The sequence below is a fragment of the Nicotiana tomentosiformis genome, chromosome 10, assembly GCF_000390325.3.
Source record: "Nicotiana tomentosiformis chromosome 10, ASM39032v3, whole genome shotgun sequence".
Taxonomy (NCBI): Eukaryota; Viridiplantae; Streptophyta; class Magnoliopsida; order Solanales; family Solanaceae; genus Nicotiana; species Nicotiana tomentosiformis.
This window is the reverse complement of record NC_090821.1, coordinates 57,086,535-57,104,808: the sequence shown is the minus strand read 5'-3', so window position 1 is coordinate 57,104,808 and position 18,274 is coordinate 57,086,535. Positions and strand designations below refer to the sequence as shown.

Here is an 18,274-nt window from a genome sequence, read left to right as displayed (position 1 = left end):
AGAGAGCGTTAATGGAGGGAGTGAGTACAGAATCGTGGGGGGTATGGACAGAGAAACGTGGGGGAAGCGGATTATGTACGTTAGCGAGATTATAGGAGTTAATTGATTCTCATTAAATTCCTAAAATGTATATAATTGGTAAATTATATATGCCTATATAATTAAATTGAAACTTGAGTAGGGAGGGTAATAAAGTTTTAAATAGTGTATAGGAAGGTAAAAATTCCTACATTAATTTTGCATAAATATAGGGTAAGAGAAAAAAATCTGATTGGTTTACTATGGGAATATCTTTTAAGGTTGATTAGATTTCTCTCTTTCTACCAACTCCAAAACTGAAAATAACAAAAAGTATGTAGAAAGATTCTTACCTTTTTTTCCTATTTAGTGCGAGATCATGTAATGTACAATATTTATCAATAACTCTTTTAGTTCACATAATAATATCCACTACTCCTTTTAAGGCCTAATTATTTTAGATTTGCACCTGAAAATCTCATTTTAGGGCTCAATTAATACAAATTTGCTCCAAAAAGTCCCACTTAAGGGTTATTAATTCGAATTTGCACATGGAAGTCCCACTTTACGATAAAGCACTCCTCACCAAAGACGACTCTATTACCAAATCTCGAATCCGAAATTTTTGGCTTAAAATAAAAAAGTACTTACCATCCACTACTACTTTTAGTAACGTATTTACCAGTAATAACTCCTATATTCTAAGGTATCTTTTAGTTTGGTCGAGCATATAAATAGGCAGCATTATTGGTGTTTTCATGTCTGCGGGAAAAAATATTACGTTTTGAGACAAGCAAATAGTACTGTGCAAGAAAAGTTGAAATACTAGTAGAGGAAAATGTTCTACTCCAAAAAAGGAAATTAGTGATTTTCTGTTGTTCTGTGCAAAGCATTATCGTTAATGAAAATGTTAATCAGCAATTACGAAAGTTCAACACAACAATATAATTTAATCAAGAAAAACATTTCTCTTGAAAATACTAAAGTAAAAAATTACCAAATTGAAGTATTACTCAATAGTTTGTACTTCTGCTTCTGATTTTTCTATATTTTGAAGTCAAGGGAATTTAAGGGAACTGTAGAAGAGGTCGTTAATGCAAGAAAACCAGCTGCAGTTTTTACACTGGAGCTAAAAAAGCATGTTACAATTAATGACACTAATATAACAGTTAAACAGTATAGAGATATCTGAAATCATACTCTCCATATCAATCTTCTATCATTTCCTTCAGCAGCAAAGCCCTGCTTTATATATATAACCACTAATTCACCACCCGAGTCCCTAACGTAGAGGACCATAACCAACCCTGCCACAAGAAACCGAAACAAGAAGAAAAAAATAATCTAAAATACTCTTAGAACCACTGTCACTTCTAAAGTGCTTGAATACTCTAAGCAACATGCAGTTTCTGTTTGTGTTGATTGTTTGAACTCGTTGACATCTCAGTATCAAAACCAGCAAGAAAGCAGGATGCCTATGATGATGTCTCTGTTGCTTCATCGAGGCCACCCTCTTGAAGCAGCTGTTAACATTCAGATGAATTTAGGTTAGGCGGTTAAACATATATTCCCTACGAGGAAACAGAACAGATATGACGGATAATATGCTGGAGTTTGAAATACCAAGGAGCCAGCTCGTTCATACGCTTCCATTGCTTTAGGATCATCCTCGTCTTGATAGCCAACTTGCAATATCCGGGGACCATTCACTGACCAAAATGCTCTTCGGCCTGCTTCCTGCAATCAATCCAGGATGACCAAAAACTAAATTCTGGCGATTCTTGATTAGATGATCTCACTAGATAGAACGATAGCTGCCTTCTATCCATGCATTTGAAAGTGAGACAATTTTGAGAGAATGAAATACGTAAAGCAAGAAGAGCTACAATACATTTTAAGTGGCTACATATGAACTCCAAACATAAAAAGGATGGAATATATGCTGCTTATTGTCACAGCTGAAGGGTTTAATAAGAAAATGAAGTACAGAGGAAAAATAGTTCAGGTTAGACCTGTAATATGAGCAAATAAATAGCCTCTAGCGCCTGTACACGAATTTCCGGATCAGTAACAGGTTCTCGCTCGATTGAGAGTGCACTCGCAAGCTCCTGTGGCATTTTACGAGCGTCTTCCTTACTATAAACCTGTCAGAAGTCAGCCTATAAGAAAACATTCAATTCGAATGGGAAGAAACATGGAGGATTGAGACAATAAGATTTAGTTTAACATATCTATAACAGCAAGCTACGGATAATCGGAAAGGAGGAGACAAAGCAAGAAGGGAAAAAATATATAACGCAAAGAGAGAAGAAAAAATATGTCCAGACATGGAAGATATTTTAAAACTGATACAAAAATCTCAATCAAGCCTTTTTAGCCTTTATCCAAGCAGCGCACCGAACATAAATGATTCTCTGCTCCACCTACGCCTTTAGCCCCGTTTTGAAGACTTGTTCTCTTTTCTCCTAACAAACTTTTTTTCCCTGTATAAGTGATATTCTAAGCCTTCAGGTTACCATACTAATGCTTACTACACTCGTTCAGCAACATATAATGTTATTGGCTAAATCCTAAAACAACTAGCCCTTAAGAATTGAGAAGTGAATAACTGAGATGCAGCTACTCTCTACTTGTCAGGATAAAAATCTTAATCAGCATATCAGTGTGCATATAAACCATTCCCTTTTCTGTAACAACAATTAACACAGAAACTCTGAGCATACTTGTTGAAAGAAAATCATGGCAGACAGTGCTTTCCTTACATAAAGATGGAAACTTTGCTATTCCATTCCAACGAGAGCGAAAAGCATTTCTTAATTTTCAGTTTTCACATTATCTGCTTGAACTTATCTATTTTTCTGCATGCTTGAACTAATTCAATCAGAGAGAGAATAATTGAACGATAACTCTCTATCAAGGATTATAAATATGAGTTTGAGATGATGGAAACACAAGCCTTAGAAGGTTGAAGACTCTTAGGAGTTTCATGAAACAGAAACAAAAAATGTTGCATATGCACTGAGAAAAGCAAAGACCCCGCCATTCTTTCAACTTTTAATTATAAATAGATTGAAGATTACTACAAACATGCAAAAAAAATTGAATTATTGTTCGCATCTTCCTTAAAGAAGTAAAAGTCACCTTATTTCCAGCAACAGGCAGGAGCAGAGCTGGCCACAAGAACTCAGAAATCAAAAGCAAATTTTGAAGCTGACTCTCCGCTTCAAAGCAGCAGTTCCGGATGGTTCCTGCGACCTGTATCCAAAAAACATTGCACAACTTTTCCAGCTAATCTTCTGCTAATCATATGATTGTTAAAAAAAACTTTAAATATACAGTTAAAACGCTGGATCAAGCCAAGCTGCTCAGTCTAAGGGGCACAAACTAAATATCTTGGTGCTTTATGCTTGATGGCAGAATTTTGAAGCACTTCCAAACTTTTCCATTTTCACATTCAAATACATAGATTTTAAAGCAGAAGACTATATACGCACAAAAAGCCATCTCGAACTGAAAGGTATCCTACCACATACCCCTTTCTTTCTCAACAAGTTCTTAGAATGAAACTGCTGTACTATTTGCTTTATTAGAGGGCCTCGTTTTGGTTCAAGCAGAAGCTTTCTTCCCTGTTCCTTCTTGGAAATGTTAACAAGTACAGAAGCCACATGTTCAAAGGGATCACCTGATAACAAGGGAAAAAGAGATCTGTAGTAATAACAGCAATAAAGATAATAATCCTATCAGAAAGTTAAGCCAATAATTTCTTGTGCCGTAGAATACAAAATCAAATTTTAAAGTAGTTTGCATCTAACTGTTTACTCTGTTCAGTATCAGCCAAAATAAAATAAAAACACAAACTTTTTTATGACGGTGGTGCCCCGGGCTAGCTTGCACGCACCACAACTATTCCACCGGGTACCTGCTAATTCCCACCAGCACAAGTACCGGTGTAACTTTGCCTACCAAAGCCTAGGTAGATGGGAAGATATTACCTAGTACTTTTTGTCTAAGCTTGGATGTGAACCCAAGGTTAGCACCGACTTTACTGACCACTAGGCCACATGTTTGGGTGCCAAAACACATACTTATGAAGCAATTTTGATAATGATTATATTGCAAGAAGTGCGAAATGAAAAGGTTAAATACATATATTGGGGCAAGAATCAGCTATATAATAACTACTTTCGGCTTTAATGTAACCCAAGGTTATGAGCAGCCAAATGGCCAATAATGCGGTCAACTGAATAAACTATTTCCCCGGGGAGTACTTTTTTCCTCCTCCAATATAGTTCCCTTCATCTACTGGCAGTTTGGAACTTTAAATCAAAGAGTTGCCACTTTTCAGTTTCACTCATCAGGAAGAAGTGCTAGGATCACAAACACATACCCCATCACGAATTGCACCTGTCACAAACCCCCACCAAAATTTAAGAAGAAAACATTGGGTCTAGTATTATTTTTCTTCGCTTTTTCTGAGGATAAACGACTTATAAGGAAGGCATTAAACATACATGTCCTTTCTTTGGATAGATTCCAGCATTGGCCAATATCAATCTTTGCACAGAACGGGTAAGATCTATGGAACTAAGCAGTTACCAAAACCCCGCCATCACACCTCATTAAGCAGCTACCAAAACCTTCAATGTTCTATTTATGTCCTTTGCCACCAGAAAGATCACCTTGAAAGTGCCACCACCACCTCCTACATCTCTGGTCCTTAATCAAGTTATTCCTGTTCTTAACAAATCCACAAATCCTAGAATTTGTTTAGGCCACAGATTAGTAATCGTTGCTGCCTCTTCTCCCTTAGGTTTTCAGTGACTTATAAGATCTAATGCTTCAATTATCTTTTGCGCAGTAGTTCTCATACTTACCAAGTTTCTTGTTCCTAAATCGAGAATTCACCTTTTCTTATTATAACACAGGAAGTCACATACGGTTAAGTTTAAAGCTCAACGGACCAAATTTGTGGATAGAACTTGTGGGTTCGGGTTTGAAGACTTTTGCATCAATCCTTTGAATATATGAGAAGATCCATGAAAATTCACAATAGTAATTTGTTGACTTAGATTTGTATCCAATTTAAACCGAGCTAAGGTAAACTAAAGCCAAGTTCTCCAGTTAGGCAATCAATTCATGTTCAAACAGACAATCTGGAGGCTTGTACAATTTCAGCTGCAATCGGTTCATTTTCACTCTTAGTTCTGGTCTCTGGAGACTAAAGTACCAAAAGTGCTTGAAACACTCAAAATCATTAATCTGGATAAAAGGGAAAACTGAATGATAATTAAACATACCTTTTCCCTCATCGGGGGACGAACAAAATGATCTCACAAGCTTCATGACATTTAAGCCATGCATCTTCTCGTCTGCAGACTGCCAACCAGCAAAAGCAATCAGCATAGTAAGCATAAGACACTGTTATTTTTATGATGGCGTATTCAACTTAGACAATTAATTGGGGAGAAACAATGACTGAATGACCACAACCTAACACCAGGTGCAAAGTGTACGACATGATTTAAGATGTTTATGGAACTCCTCTTGTTTCTTTTGTGTCTCTCTTTCTGTCTTTTTATTTTTTTCAACTTTTGGACAGGTATCTTTTTCTTTCTTTTTCCAGCCATTCAATAAATGCAAGAGAAATGCAGAATTGAAACCTAATATATGCAAAATTGCCCGTTCTTTTCTCATATGGAAGGTTAAATGGGGAAACTTTCTTCCATTATTGATTAACTTAAGAAAGCTACAGGACACAATTTTAGGAATTTATCTCACGAGGGTCTATCGGAAACAACCTCTCTACCTTCACAAGGTAGGGGTAAGGTTTGCGTACACTACCCTTCCCAGACCCCCTCCCCAGACCTCACTTGCGGGATTACACGGGTTTGTTGTTGTTGTTGTTGTTGTGTAAACAAGAATGTTGACACCTATTAGTAGCTTAAAAGTTAAACTTTGCATATAAAGCGATAGTGTTAAAAAAAATAAAGATGAGAATTAACCTGAAGCAAAGAATCAATACCAGCATCCAGCTGTGTGAGATTAACAAGGAGCATAATCAGCAGAGTTGTGATTTCACAATCTTGCTTGTACAGGGTCTCCATCGATGTCTTAACCATATGCATCTCAACCATCTTACCTGCCAACTCTGGCTTTTGTGACAGATTTACTAGTGCTTGAGCCGCAGGTTCAGAAACCACCTGAATGAGTTTGTTAATACAAGAAAAGATAAATGAAATAAGACTTCTGGAGGTTACTGCATAGTATAACTATCAATACAAGAAAAGAAAACTAAAGAACACGTCAATAAACTGAGTTAGATAAAAGAACTCATCATGGTAGGAGTTAATCAACGATAAATTTGTAGGACTTTGGAACAATTAGTATGGAACAAAAATAACAAGCGCTTGCAAGAAAGAAAGCGATCCCCTATGTATATCCATCAACACGGAAAGTTTCATACTTTCAAGAGATCTCATTGAGCTCTATCTTGTTCAGGCTCATTACGTTATGCTAGTAAAATAAAAGAAAAGATTTCATGAACAGTTTAATTTTTGCATAAAGTCTTTCTCAAAGTTGGGATAAAGTGTTTGCACAGCGAACATTTTTTTGATCTGGTAAAAGTAAGTTAGTTTGCACTGTGAACTTTGGTATAACATAATATTTGTTTCTTTTTATTTTCAAAAGTCATTGTAAATAATCATTGCTATGCAGATCGCCTGGATGCTTTGGCAATAAAATTCTCATATCAAGAAGAAGGAAAAGAACAAAAGAATTGTTGCTCTATCACCATGTTTAGATATGGATGGTTACGCCTAGTTTACGCTACTATCAAGGCTAACTGTAGCAGTTCATTTAGCTAACAGGGATAAGGAACTACTCCCTCCTTCAAAATATCTGACCTATTTTGACTTTGGTAAGAATCTTTTAAATGCTAAAGAAAATATTACAAACATCCAGCCAATTATAACAGTTAAAATATTTTTTTTATTTACTATTTTTTTGAACAAATCTTCAATTTTAATTTCAAATTCCGAAGTTAAAGTGTTACCTATATAACTCAGGATAAAATGGAGTATTTGTTTAACTCTTCGTGTTTCAAGTACCCATGATGTAAACTTTATTGATGTAGTCATGCAACAAATTAGAAGATGCTGCTACCTTTTTTTCACCGAGAAGGCGAAACAGAGAGGGAAGCACAACGTTAGAATACTTGCCAAGAGATTCCAAGCCATCCTCAGAACCAGTGTAATCACGAACAATATCAACCGCTAATTTTTTCACCTAAAATCATTTTTCAAACATACATATATATATATATATATATATATATCAAAAAAACTCAAAAAGACAACCCAAATTCAAAGCAATTAGCTGTAACACGAATAAGATTCATCACAAGTTCAATTCCACATTAAAATTTTTAAGAAAAAATTCTAACTTTATTTTTTTTAATCCAACGCTATTTTCACCTAAAGCATTGTTCACCATACATAGCGAAAAAGCATAACAGCACAACTTAAAACTCAAACCTATTAAAAAAAAGGACTTAAAGGTTCACCATGGTTCAGTTCCAAGGAAAAAATTTAACAAAAGATTCTTACTTTATTCCAACAGCTACTTTTTTCACCTAAAATCATTGCTCAAGCATATACCAAAAAGCTCAATCAAACTAGCAAACACTAAAAGAAAATAGCTCTACGACAGAAAGGGTTCACCCCTCAGTGAGTTCTAATTTAAAATTTATACGAAAAGATTCTTCCATTATCTCAACCGTTGCATTTCAAGCTGAACCATTCTTCAAACATACATAGCAAAAACTTCAACAAAGAGACCAAAAGATCAGAAATAAATATGAAAGGGGTTCAAATGCATCACAGTTCCACGTTAAAAATCTAAGAAAGACACTACTTTTTCCACTAAAAATCATTGTTCAATCATACATAGTAAGAGATTATTCAGTAATTGACCAAAACTCAAATCAATTAACTGTAAAACGAAAAGGGCTCATCCCAATTCAGTTCTGATATAAAATTTTAAAGAAAAGATTCTTTCTTTACATCAATTAATCCAATTAGAACACTAGCTAAAAGAAATAAAATTCAAAAATATTGTACTCATTACATTATTGAGTTGAATTATTCATATAAAAGAATTAAAGGGTATAGGTTTGTGATACATTTACATAGCAAAAATGATCACTAATTGACAAAATACTCTAATCAATTACCTGTAAAACGAAAAGGGTTTGTCCCAGTTTAGTTCTAACATAAATATTTTAAGAAAAATATTCTTTCCTAACTTCAATTAATCCAATTGAAGACTAGTTAAAAGAAATAAAAATCAAGCAGAAATTATACTAATTACATTATTAAGTTGAATTATTAGTATAAATAGATTAAAGGGTATTATAAATTTTTAATACGAAAAGGGTTCGACCCAATTCAGCTGTTTTGTTTATTTTAAGAAAAAAAATTCTTTCTTCACATTAAATTAATCCAATTAAAGAGTAGCTACAGCCTACAGGAAATAAAAAATCAAGAAGTAAATTATACTGATGAAAAGGGTTGGTCCAAATTCAAGTTATAATATAAATATTTGAAGAAAACTATTCTTCATTTACTTCAACTAATCCAATTGAAGACTAGCTGAAAGAAATTAAAAACTCAAGCAGAAAGAATACTTGTAACATTATTGAGTTGTATTATTAGTACAAAAGGATTCTTTGATACTTACTGGAGGAGAAGGGGAAGAGAGAAAGGCAATCAATTCTTCTAACTCCGTTGCCATTGTTGTTTTCTTTCTTCTTTCACTTGGCGGCAGTCGGCTGCTGCTGTCTTGCTGTTTTCAGGTTTTAATGATACGGTGTCGTTTGGTCTTGGTATTACGCCTCCTTATTTCGGGTCAGTTTCGGTCGGGCTATCCATGGGCTAATTTTTAATCTGAGTCTTTAACTTCAAATATTGATGATTTACACACAAAAAGAAAATACAATGTTAGTGCATCGGAGTATTTCTTTTTTGTCTGTTGTTGTATTTAAATGAAGAGAGAGCTTATATGTTGATTTAGATTTTGCTTGTGTATTATATTAGTGATAATATAAAATTAATACTCTTTGTGTTTCATCTTATATGAGAATATTTTGACTAAATATGAAATTTATTCACGAAAGAGAAATAGCTTTTGCCACTTACTAAAATATCCTTTAAACATGTCCTTATGTTATAGTGATTGCAAATAAAATATAAAATTTAAAGTTAAATAGTTTCAAATACAAAAAGATGTCATTGTTTTGAAAATAAAAAAATATAAGACAAAATTTAAAACAGTTAAGTAGCAAAATTAATTAAGCGGGTATATTATGTTAGTGATAGCAGAACAATATGTGAATGGTTGAAAAGTTAATTCAATAAAATAGTTAAATGAATCTAATTTCTTAAAAGTAATGAAAAAAAATATATATGTAGAAATTTTAAACTAAAAAAGAATGCCATATCATCATAAAAATAAAATTGAAAAGAAAACGGAAGATTTACTACTACATGGTAAAGTTACTATACTACTACTTCCTAAAAACAGACAACGTTAAAAATTGTCAAAAACTGTGTAATGGAGCTAGTTGTCGTGGCTCAGCTTCTACTCGGCGCGAGCCAACCGACGGTCTGTTATTAGACTCAGATCACACTACTCAGGTAAAAAACCGATCTAAAACACAAATTTTTATCTACAACTATCGATCTACAAATTTAACTAACCTAAATTGTATTTACGTTCATCGGAATGGAAATGAATAGGTAAAATGCTTTTATTAGATTTACACGTATCATGTAATATTTAAACAAATTCATATTTTTTTTTAATAATTATTATGACAGATGAGAAGTTTGATGTTTAAGGATTTGGAGGGATGTTGTTGTGACTGTGAGTGATGGGTCTCTATAAGAACAATACTGAACTTTCTCGAAGAGGAGGACGAAAGTTGAGCCGGTTTTCAAACAACGGATTGCTGTTTTGGGTGTTTTCACTTGCTGTCCTCTGCTTTATCTCTTTCGCTGTTTTTGGCTTAGGGATGCACTTCCATGGTAAGTAATATAAAGAAAGCATTTTGGAAATTTTTTCAATTTCAGCACTTCTATCCAAATAGTTAACTGTCATTGGTAGTTAATGCTTATCAGTTATTTAAACAGATAATCTGCACGGGCTCATAATTCATTTCATTCTACAGTTCCATATTGCAGTCTTAACATTTTTATAGTTATTGATAAGACTGAAGCTTATTGCATTTTGGCAGGCCTGTTATGAAATGGGTAATTTTCTTTCCATCTTAGGTAGGGGAGGATGTAGTTAAGGACTTATGGGTTTCATTCAAACCTGGTAGCTTTGGCTCAAACACAACAAATGCGGATCAAGTATTTAAACTCTATTGGTTCAACCATCTATTATACTTTTAAAGTTATGTGTTCATATCTACTAGTTATTGCGTAGATATTGTAATTTTGCTGAATTTTTTCACATAAATTTACATTCCGTCCGTTTCGAAAGTAGTGGATTAAGATGAACCTGCTACTACAAAGCTGGATTCTGCCAAACTCGTAACTTTTTTTGGGGCTCTGCCCCCGGGTATATGTGTGAAAAAACCATTAAATAAGTACCAATTGTAATAGAGTTCGAACCAAGTAAATCAAATGGATAGTGGTAGAATTCCGAACTCGGACTCGTGATGTGCAAATCTTGGATCCGCCTCTGATCTTAGGCACATCTTTTTTTTTTTATTGGCCAAACTTCTAGCTATAAGCTTTAAACTTGTATGTGCTTATCCTCTAGTGCACTGGATATCTGTATCCTCTAGCGCACTGGATGTTATAATTTATTCATTTAAGACTGTAAATATTAGTAAGTTACTGCTGGCAATTGCTACTCTTTCTCGTTGGGCTTTCTACACTTATAAATGAGTAATACTACCGTGAGTATATTTTGGGCAGGCGGCGTCCAAGCAGGGACGGACATAGAGCACACGTTACGGGTTCATCCAAATCCAATAGTTTTGGTTAAAACTCTTTATATGTATTAAATTTTTTTACTATATAACTACAAATATTAGATTTTGAATCCTGTAAATCAAATGAACTATGGTAGAATCCCGGACTCGAACCCATAAAGTTCAAATCCTAATCCGCTTCTGTATCCCTGTGGCTGCTTTAACATCCTAGACATTAGTTGGAGGATAACAGACCTGCTTTACCGAGACTAGCTTCTCATGCTGAAACCATTACTATTATTATAACTATAATATAGAAATCGTTAGAGAAATCGGCTTTGTTTTCAATCTAAACTAATCTAGGAGTCTCAAGAGTTTATAAATTCTTTGATAAGCTTTTCCTATGTTTAGATATTATTCAAATCCGATTGTGCTTTGCAGGTAAACTGGAACATGGCATGTTGCCTTGGAGAGAATTACAAGAAGATTATATTGGGCATGATGTCCCTGATCGCCCAACGAAGAAACCCCGTAGGCAGCGTAAGACTCACCTTTACTATGCTCGTATAGACTCTTGCATGAGTTTATGTCTTTAATAAGAGAGTTTCCAGCTAGCAGACAATGAGCAGAGCAGTTATATTTGTCCTGGCCAAAATAGATGATAACTAATAATGACATTTTAGCAAGAATTAGTGCAGCGTAAATCCTAGAACTTTGTAGTCAGTTTGAAGCACTTTCCACAGTTGTTAATAAGCAGAGATACATGTGGAGAACTATAGCTGAGCATTCTCTTTTTACCTGTTTGTTTGATGGTTGTGTGGCAATCTAAGAGTGATAGTGCAGATCTCTAAGTTTTCTTTATAAATCCTGAAGTACGTCCTTTAGAAACTATGTCGTTAATTACTGTTAATAGCTATCAAAAGGTAAAAAAATAACAATTTTGTTACTCCAAATGACAAGGATAAGAAGAAGATGTGCTTCAAATTTCTATGGTTTTCCGGTGTCCACTCTTTGAATGTCTTGTTGTTCCATAATCCAAAATAGCCATAAACTAAGCTAAGCCGTAATACGTACTTTTAATTTTCTTCGTAACTCTACATCAACCACTCAACTACACCTCAATCAACTGGTAACTCTACACAAGGTTGATAAAGCTTATGTAGGTTGATTTTAGTACGAAGCACCTTCCTTTTCAGTCATCTACAGTGAAGTGGCCTTGTTTGGACAAACTGGGATTAACACATCAAAATGTCTATTGCATATATAGTGATATAACAAAATTATAAAGAAACATAAGTCTCTTTTGGAAAAGGTTCCATGAAATATAGAAAAGGTTGATATGAGGATAAGAATGCCTTCGATAAACCTCTTCTTTGGAGCAAATATTGCCTGCTATACAAGATCATATTATTACCTGTCTTATGTAATCTATCAATGAATTTCAAGGTCAAAGTTCAAAACGGTTTATTTTATTGAGGCTGGTGGCAACCAAAGCTTAAACATGCTTTGGATGTGTTTAATCCAAGTAATTTGGAGTGCGCAGATATGAAATAAAGCTTGCCCCACACAACAAGTTTCGAGTCTTATTCATCCTCTTCACTTCTTTTTCTTGCTCCAAAAGTGCCAAAAAGTATATATTATCACGTGGCTATGCTGAATTCTCATAACTTCTAGAGATCAGTTAGTGAAAGTCTATCCCTTTGTTAACATCAGTTAGGAAATTTGCAAATCCTCATTTCTTTTCTATTTGATTTTTCAGGTTTTTTTCCTTGTGAGGTAGCATTTAGGGATTCCGTCGATTTTCTTGTTGAACCCAAGGACTTTTTGAATTTCACCCAGTTTTCCTTGGGATATATGGAAACAGAAAAGGAAGCTTCCCATATTGATGCTCATGAACCCAAATTTGGTGGACATCAGACCTTTGAAGAAAGAGAACAATCATTTTTTGCTGTAAATCAAACAATTCGTTGTGGTTTTGTTAGGGGAGCTGAAGGTTTTCCAAGTACTGGATTTGATTTGAAAGAGGAGGATAAAAGATACATGAGTACATGCAGAGTGGTCGTATCATCATGTATTTTTGGAAGTTCTGATTTTCTAAGAAGACCAACAAGCAAATTGGTAATGATTTGGCTTTTTTTTCTCTGTATTTATTCCTCTATCTTGGAATGATATCCGTTTAGATTGTTTGGTTATATCCATTCCGAAGTTATTAAGCACCTCAAAGGCTGGAAATTCCTTTTTTCTTTTTCATTCTAATAACCTTGTAGTATTCAACTGTGTTTGCTGTCTTTATTCTCGGAAATAGAAATTGCATACAAAACTTGTAATCCAGAAATGTCTTTAGTAACTTTCTAATACATGTATCGCGGATACATCAGTTTTCTCTAATAAAAAGTGACTTAATATAGCAATATTTTACAGATTGTTAGATGTTATTATCTTTGGAAAGCCCAAAGCAGGCGTAGATATAACAATATGTGCTTAGTTTGAATTGATCATTTCCTTTTCAGATCAGTGAGTATTCGAAGAAGAATGTATGTTTTGTTATGTTTGTTGATGAGGAAACTCTTTCCACGCTCTCAACAGAAGGAAGCACACCTGATGATGGTGGATTCGTTGGTTTGTGGAAATTAGTTGTTGTCAAGAATTTACCATACAAAGATATGCGTAAAACAGGGAAAGTGCCAAAGTTTTTGACACATCGCCTCTTTCCTTCTTCTAGGTGATTTTCCATATTTCCTAGTTGGATTTCATTCTTTATGCAGCTTGCTCCAATTGAAGATGAATTTGTTCTCCTCTTGTGGCAATTATTAGGTACTCTATTTGGCTTGATAGCAAACTGCGGCTCACAACTGATCCAATGTTGATAATTGATCATTTCTTGTGGCATACTGGCTCTGAGTATGCCATTTCAAATCATTATACTCGGCATTGTGTTTGGGAAGAAGTACTCCAAAATAAGCGTCTAAATAAGTACAATCACACTGCCATTGACGAACAGTTTTCATTTTACCAATCTGATGGTCTTACCAAATTTGACCCTTCAGATCCAAATCCTCCTCTGCCGAGCTGTATGTAGCCATTTTCATGCTTACTATTTTGTCTTTTTCTTTGTTGCCTTCTTCGTTCATATGCAGTTTGTTGAACTAATTTTGGTTTTCTGGCATACTGCAGATGTGCCTGAAGGTTCTTTTATTGTCAGAGCACATACACCCATGTCAAATCTGTTTTCTTGCCTCTGGTTCAATGAAGTTGACCGATTTACTTCACGTGACCAACTAAGCTTCGCGTATACATTCCTAAAACTGAAGAGAATGAATCCAGACAAACCATTCCATTTAAATATGTTTAAGGTGAGGATTCTTCGGGCCGCTTTAATTCTTTTATTTACAACTCTTGCGAAACTAACAAACAAAGATGGTCACTGTTGAATCATCTGCTTGCTCTTGAAAACTAACTGTTTTGCTAGATATGTTTCTGCAGTATTTTAACCTCCTTCAATCCATCTGCCTAACCAGGATAAGCTATTTGTGATTTGATTTTGCAATATTGTTTTGTGTCAGTTTGAATATTAACACCATTTTCCTAAAATAAGTTGACATCTTATCGAGCTCGGACAACTTGTAGTCACCTGTGCTACTCTATCTTTCATTAAACTAGGAAGTGAACATGTAAAACATGATGCTCTCAATGTCATTATTTTGTTGAAATAGTATCAGTACACAGCAACAGATGTGCTTGTTTGCTGGAAACATATGTGTTCTACTAACTACTACATTATTCTGCTAGATTGTGAAGTTCTGATATTTGAACAACATTGGACCCTGTGTCTCTACCTGTGTAAACGCAGTTCTATGGAGTTTCATTGTCTGTTTAAATGTTTGCTTCTGCAGGATTGTGAGCGTAGGTCACTGGTGAAGTTATTTCATCACAGAGATCCATCCTCTCCACCTCCTCCAAGAATAAGTTGATATTCTTCATTTTTTACATGGACTTGGTAAACTGGACCTCTTGCTCATCCCACTTGAACTAATTTTCAGTTTGAAGATGAACTGATGCATTTCATTGACAACTAGATATTATACATATTAGGATGCGGAATTAGTTCAGGCTCTACTGAGTAGGTGATGGAACTTCCATTGAATACCTTTGGTTTGTCATTTTGGCCCAAGAGAATGGGCACTAACTCACTGATCTGCCTTTGAGCCACCCTCTTCATGTGATTGAGGACGGAGTAGTTAGCTCGCGAGGTGTCACTGCAGCTTGAGTTATCATTACTGTTGGATATTTTCTGAGACTACTTGTGGGTTCAGATCCTAACAAGTTCTGCAGAAGCTTGTAAAAATGTATTTAACTGTAGTAGAGACTCCACTGAGAGGAGCGCGGACCATCTCATCTGAAACACTTGTACAATCTTGACCAGATATACTTTCTGTATATTGGATATTGTATTTTCTCATTTCCAGCTAACATTGATGAAATTACTCCATCTCACCATATCGAGCCATGGATCTTTTGGCAGGTTCATTTTTTCTGTAGTGAAATGCTCTTAACTTTTGTCTATGCACATTTTTTCATGAAAATTGTAACGACGACGACGACCCAGTAAAATCCCACAAGTGGGGTTTGGGGAGGGTAGCATGTTCTTATCCCTACCCAGAGGGAGTAGAGAGACTGTTGACGAAAATAGACAATATATCAGTACCATCAACAGAAACCATAGAAATAATAACATTATACGAATCAGGAAATAGATGAAAAGCAAAAACAATAACCAGTAAATAAGGTTCGACACTATGAAAAATGAAAGAGTAGTGTAAACACAACTCGTGTAACATGCAATTGAATTTTACACTTCATGTCTAGTGATTCTTGATGCTTGTTCAAATTGGTGGTTGGCATAAAAAAATTTCAAAACAACCTTGAGGCTAGTTGCAGTGAACTTTTTGTAGAAATGTATGCGAAAGAATATTTCCCATTTTGTTACGCACCAAATGACAAACTCTAACAACACTGAAAACCCAAGATGAAACATAATAAAATAGTAGTCCTAGGATATCAACATCTAGTTCTTGAACAAGAATGTGAAAAAGAGTGAAAGTTACTTGATGAATATAAGCATACTGCAAGATTTTAGTGTGCAACCTGAAAAGTTAGAACTTTCTTATTAATCAATCATGTTATACTTTTAATTAACCAAATACATTCATGACGAACCAACAAATAGCTATATTTTATAGTTCACAGATTTATTTTTCAAACTTAGCTGTCGGAAGAAGAAAAACCTTAGTCATTGGCAAACAAAATGGGTGTAAAATTCTGTTTATTTTTTTAATTCTTCCCCTTACCCATACATGTTAAAAAAATTGGAAAAAGAAAATGTAGCAAATTTTGTGAAAAACCAAAAAAGATATGGCAACGAATAGAAATATAAATCGAAGATACGAAGGCAAAGTGAAAATTGTAAGGAGGTTCAAGGGACCTTTGGGCTTATTTTTCTTTTGCTATTCGATTAGTATAATTAATATTACTGTGAGGGTAAAACAACAAATCAGAGTGGCGCAGCGGAAGCGTGGTGGGCCCATAACCCACAGGTCCCAGGATCGAAACCTGGCTCTGATATATATTGCTTTTTGGCTGAATTTTTGGCCTCTATATTTTAGGGAATATTCAGAAGCCTGTGGATTTTGGGCTACAATTTGAAAAATTTGGGGCTTCTACTTCACCATTTTTGAGTTAAATATTATAGTTAATGATTACCTTAAAAAACAAATATTTAATGGTTACCTTTTAATTGTATAATACATCATACGTGTGTCATACATTTGGTTAGTTTTGATGGTCTAGTTAGCAAGTCAAATTCGTTTTGATGATTTGGTGAAATATTCAATATCATTCATGTAAACGACCTAATCTTGTGTTCTATACATATAACCATTATTAATATCTTGCTCTTTTTATACATTTTTCAAATTTTGTTTTTTAATATGATGTTTCTGAAGGAAGATAAAGTTGGTTACCCCAGGTCCTGATATCATTGTGATACTGATAAGTGAAATTAAGTATTTTTATGCATTATTGATACAAAATTACAAATATATTTACATAATTATGTCATTAATTATAAAGTGATTGCATGTAAATTTTAGTTTGTATCCGGATCAAAATGGAAAATGACATGCTACACCAAATTAAACTATAATGACAATGTTTTTCCATAGCATTCATTTGAAAAAGTTGTTACCTAAAATTTGTGACTTACATGTTCATGATAATTGTGACATACAATGCTAATAGTTGGCCGAGTACCCGAGGAATTATTGGGTGTATAATATGAATGTTAAATGTTTGGTCCTTAGTCTTTTTATAGCTAAAAAGTTGTCCAATTTAGAAACTGGACTTTTTTGAAAGCAGCTGTTGGGGCCATATGTTTCTGACTTTAAATATCAGGTTGTACATAATATATAGATGCAAAGTTTTAAAGTGAATTAATCTAATTCATCGGGTCCTTTTCAAGCATTGGCTGTCTTAAATAATGTAAGCATATTTGGAAGTCATAGGAATAGGAGGATTTGTCGACAGGGTTCATGATATCATAATAGTATTTCTTGACAAGGTCGAATACATGAAATTATTATTAATAATATTAGAGTTTAAGTTTTATGCACTGATGGTATAAGAATATCGTTTTCTTACCTTGCGCATCCAACAAAGCCACACGGGAAAGATTTACAATCAGGATAAATGTGAAAGTTTTATATATTTACCCTCTCCTAACATACTTTTTATTTTTATTTTTAGTATAATAATTATGGTAATGGGAGGTAGACATAAAAACTTATATAAAAGTATTTCATTCCAATAATTAAACTTTTAAATGGCGTGATTAACTAATTTCAAAATGATATCGGAGCATGTAAAAATCCTCAATTTGAGTCACTATCCATAAAACAAAAAATAATAATTTCACATGGAAAGGGAGTGTGCAGAAAATTGGTGTTAAGTTAATTTTTTTATGAATTTGAACATCTTTGTATGAGAAGTCTTTTAATTATATGCCAACCCAAAATTTTTAATTTCTTTTTTTAGAGTAATATTTAAAGAGTTTTGTCCACGTAGTTGCGTCCTTTACGAAAGTGGACAGACAGTTTCCAAAGGAATTGGCTCTTTCAAGATGGAAAGCGATGTCTCTTCTGAAAATTGAAAACTACGTATGAACTACTATGTGGAAACCCCACAATATAATGTCCATTTTTATTTAAATAACGTCTAACTCGT

The 18,274-nt window shown here is 34.3% G+C and overlaps 2 protein-coding genes across 5 annotated transcripts; one reads left to right on the top strand and one right to left on the bottom strand.

The window, feature by feature from the left end:
- Positions 1-1,109: 1,109 nt before the first annotated feature.
- On the bottom strand, positions 1,110-8,906 carry LOC104092308 (uncharacterized). Of its 2 annotated transcripts, XM_009597870.4 has the most exons (9): positions 8,755-8,906; positions 7,180-7,302; positions 6,021-6,218; positions 5,316-5,394; positions 3,552-3,700; positions 3,160-3,273; positions 2,031-2,162; positions 1,642-1,755; positions 1,110-1,541 (listed from the first exon to the last, which is right to left on the bottom strand). In XM_009597870.4, exons 1-9 carry the CDS (start codon positions 8,806-8,808, stop codon positions 1,494-1,496), a joined length of 1,011 nt encoding a protein of 336 aa, XP_009596165.1. In that variant the 5' UTR covers positions 8,809-8,906; the 3' UTR covers positions 1,110-1,493. The 2 variants fall into 2 exon arrangements, with proteins under 2 accessions (XP_009596165.1, XP_009596166.1); XM_009597871.4 differs by lacking the exon at positions 7,180-7,302 and having other exon boundaries at positions 8,755-8,885.
- Positions 8,907-9,562: 656 nt separating this feature from the next.
- LOC104092309 (probable hexosyltransferase MUCI70) lies at positions 9,563-15,523 on the top strand. 3 transcript variants are annotated; one of them, XM_009597872.4, is made up of 8 exons: positions 9,563-9,710; positions 9,894-10,100; positions 11,438-11,536; positions 12,756-13,114; positions 13,507-13,718; positions 13,811-14,067; positions 14,171-14,349; positions 14,890-15,523. In XM_009597872.4, the coding sequence occupies exons 2-8, from the start codon at positions 9,947-9,949 to the stop codon at positions 14,965-14,967; spliced, it is 1,338 nt and encodes a 445-aa protein (XP_009596167.1). In that variant the 5' UTR covers positions 9,563-9,710; positions 9,894-9,946; the 3' UTR covers positions 14,968-15,523. The 3 variants fall into 3 exon arrangements, with proteins under 3 accessions (XP_009596167.1, XP_009596168.1, XP_018625041.2); XM_009597873.4 differs by having other exon boundaries at positions 9,641-9,812; XM_018769525.3 differs by lacking the exon at positions 9,563-9,710 and adding an exon at positions 10,310-10,325 and having other exon boundaries at positions 9,964-10,100.
- Positions 15,524-18,274: the final 2,751 nt, after the last annotated feature.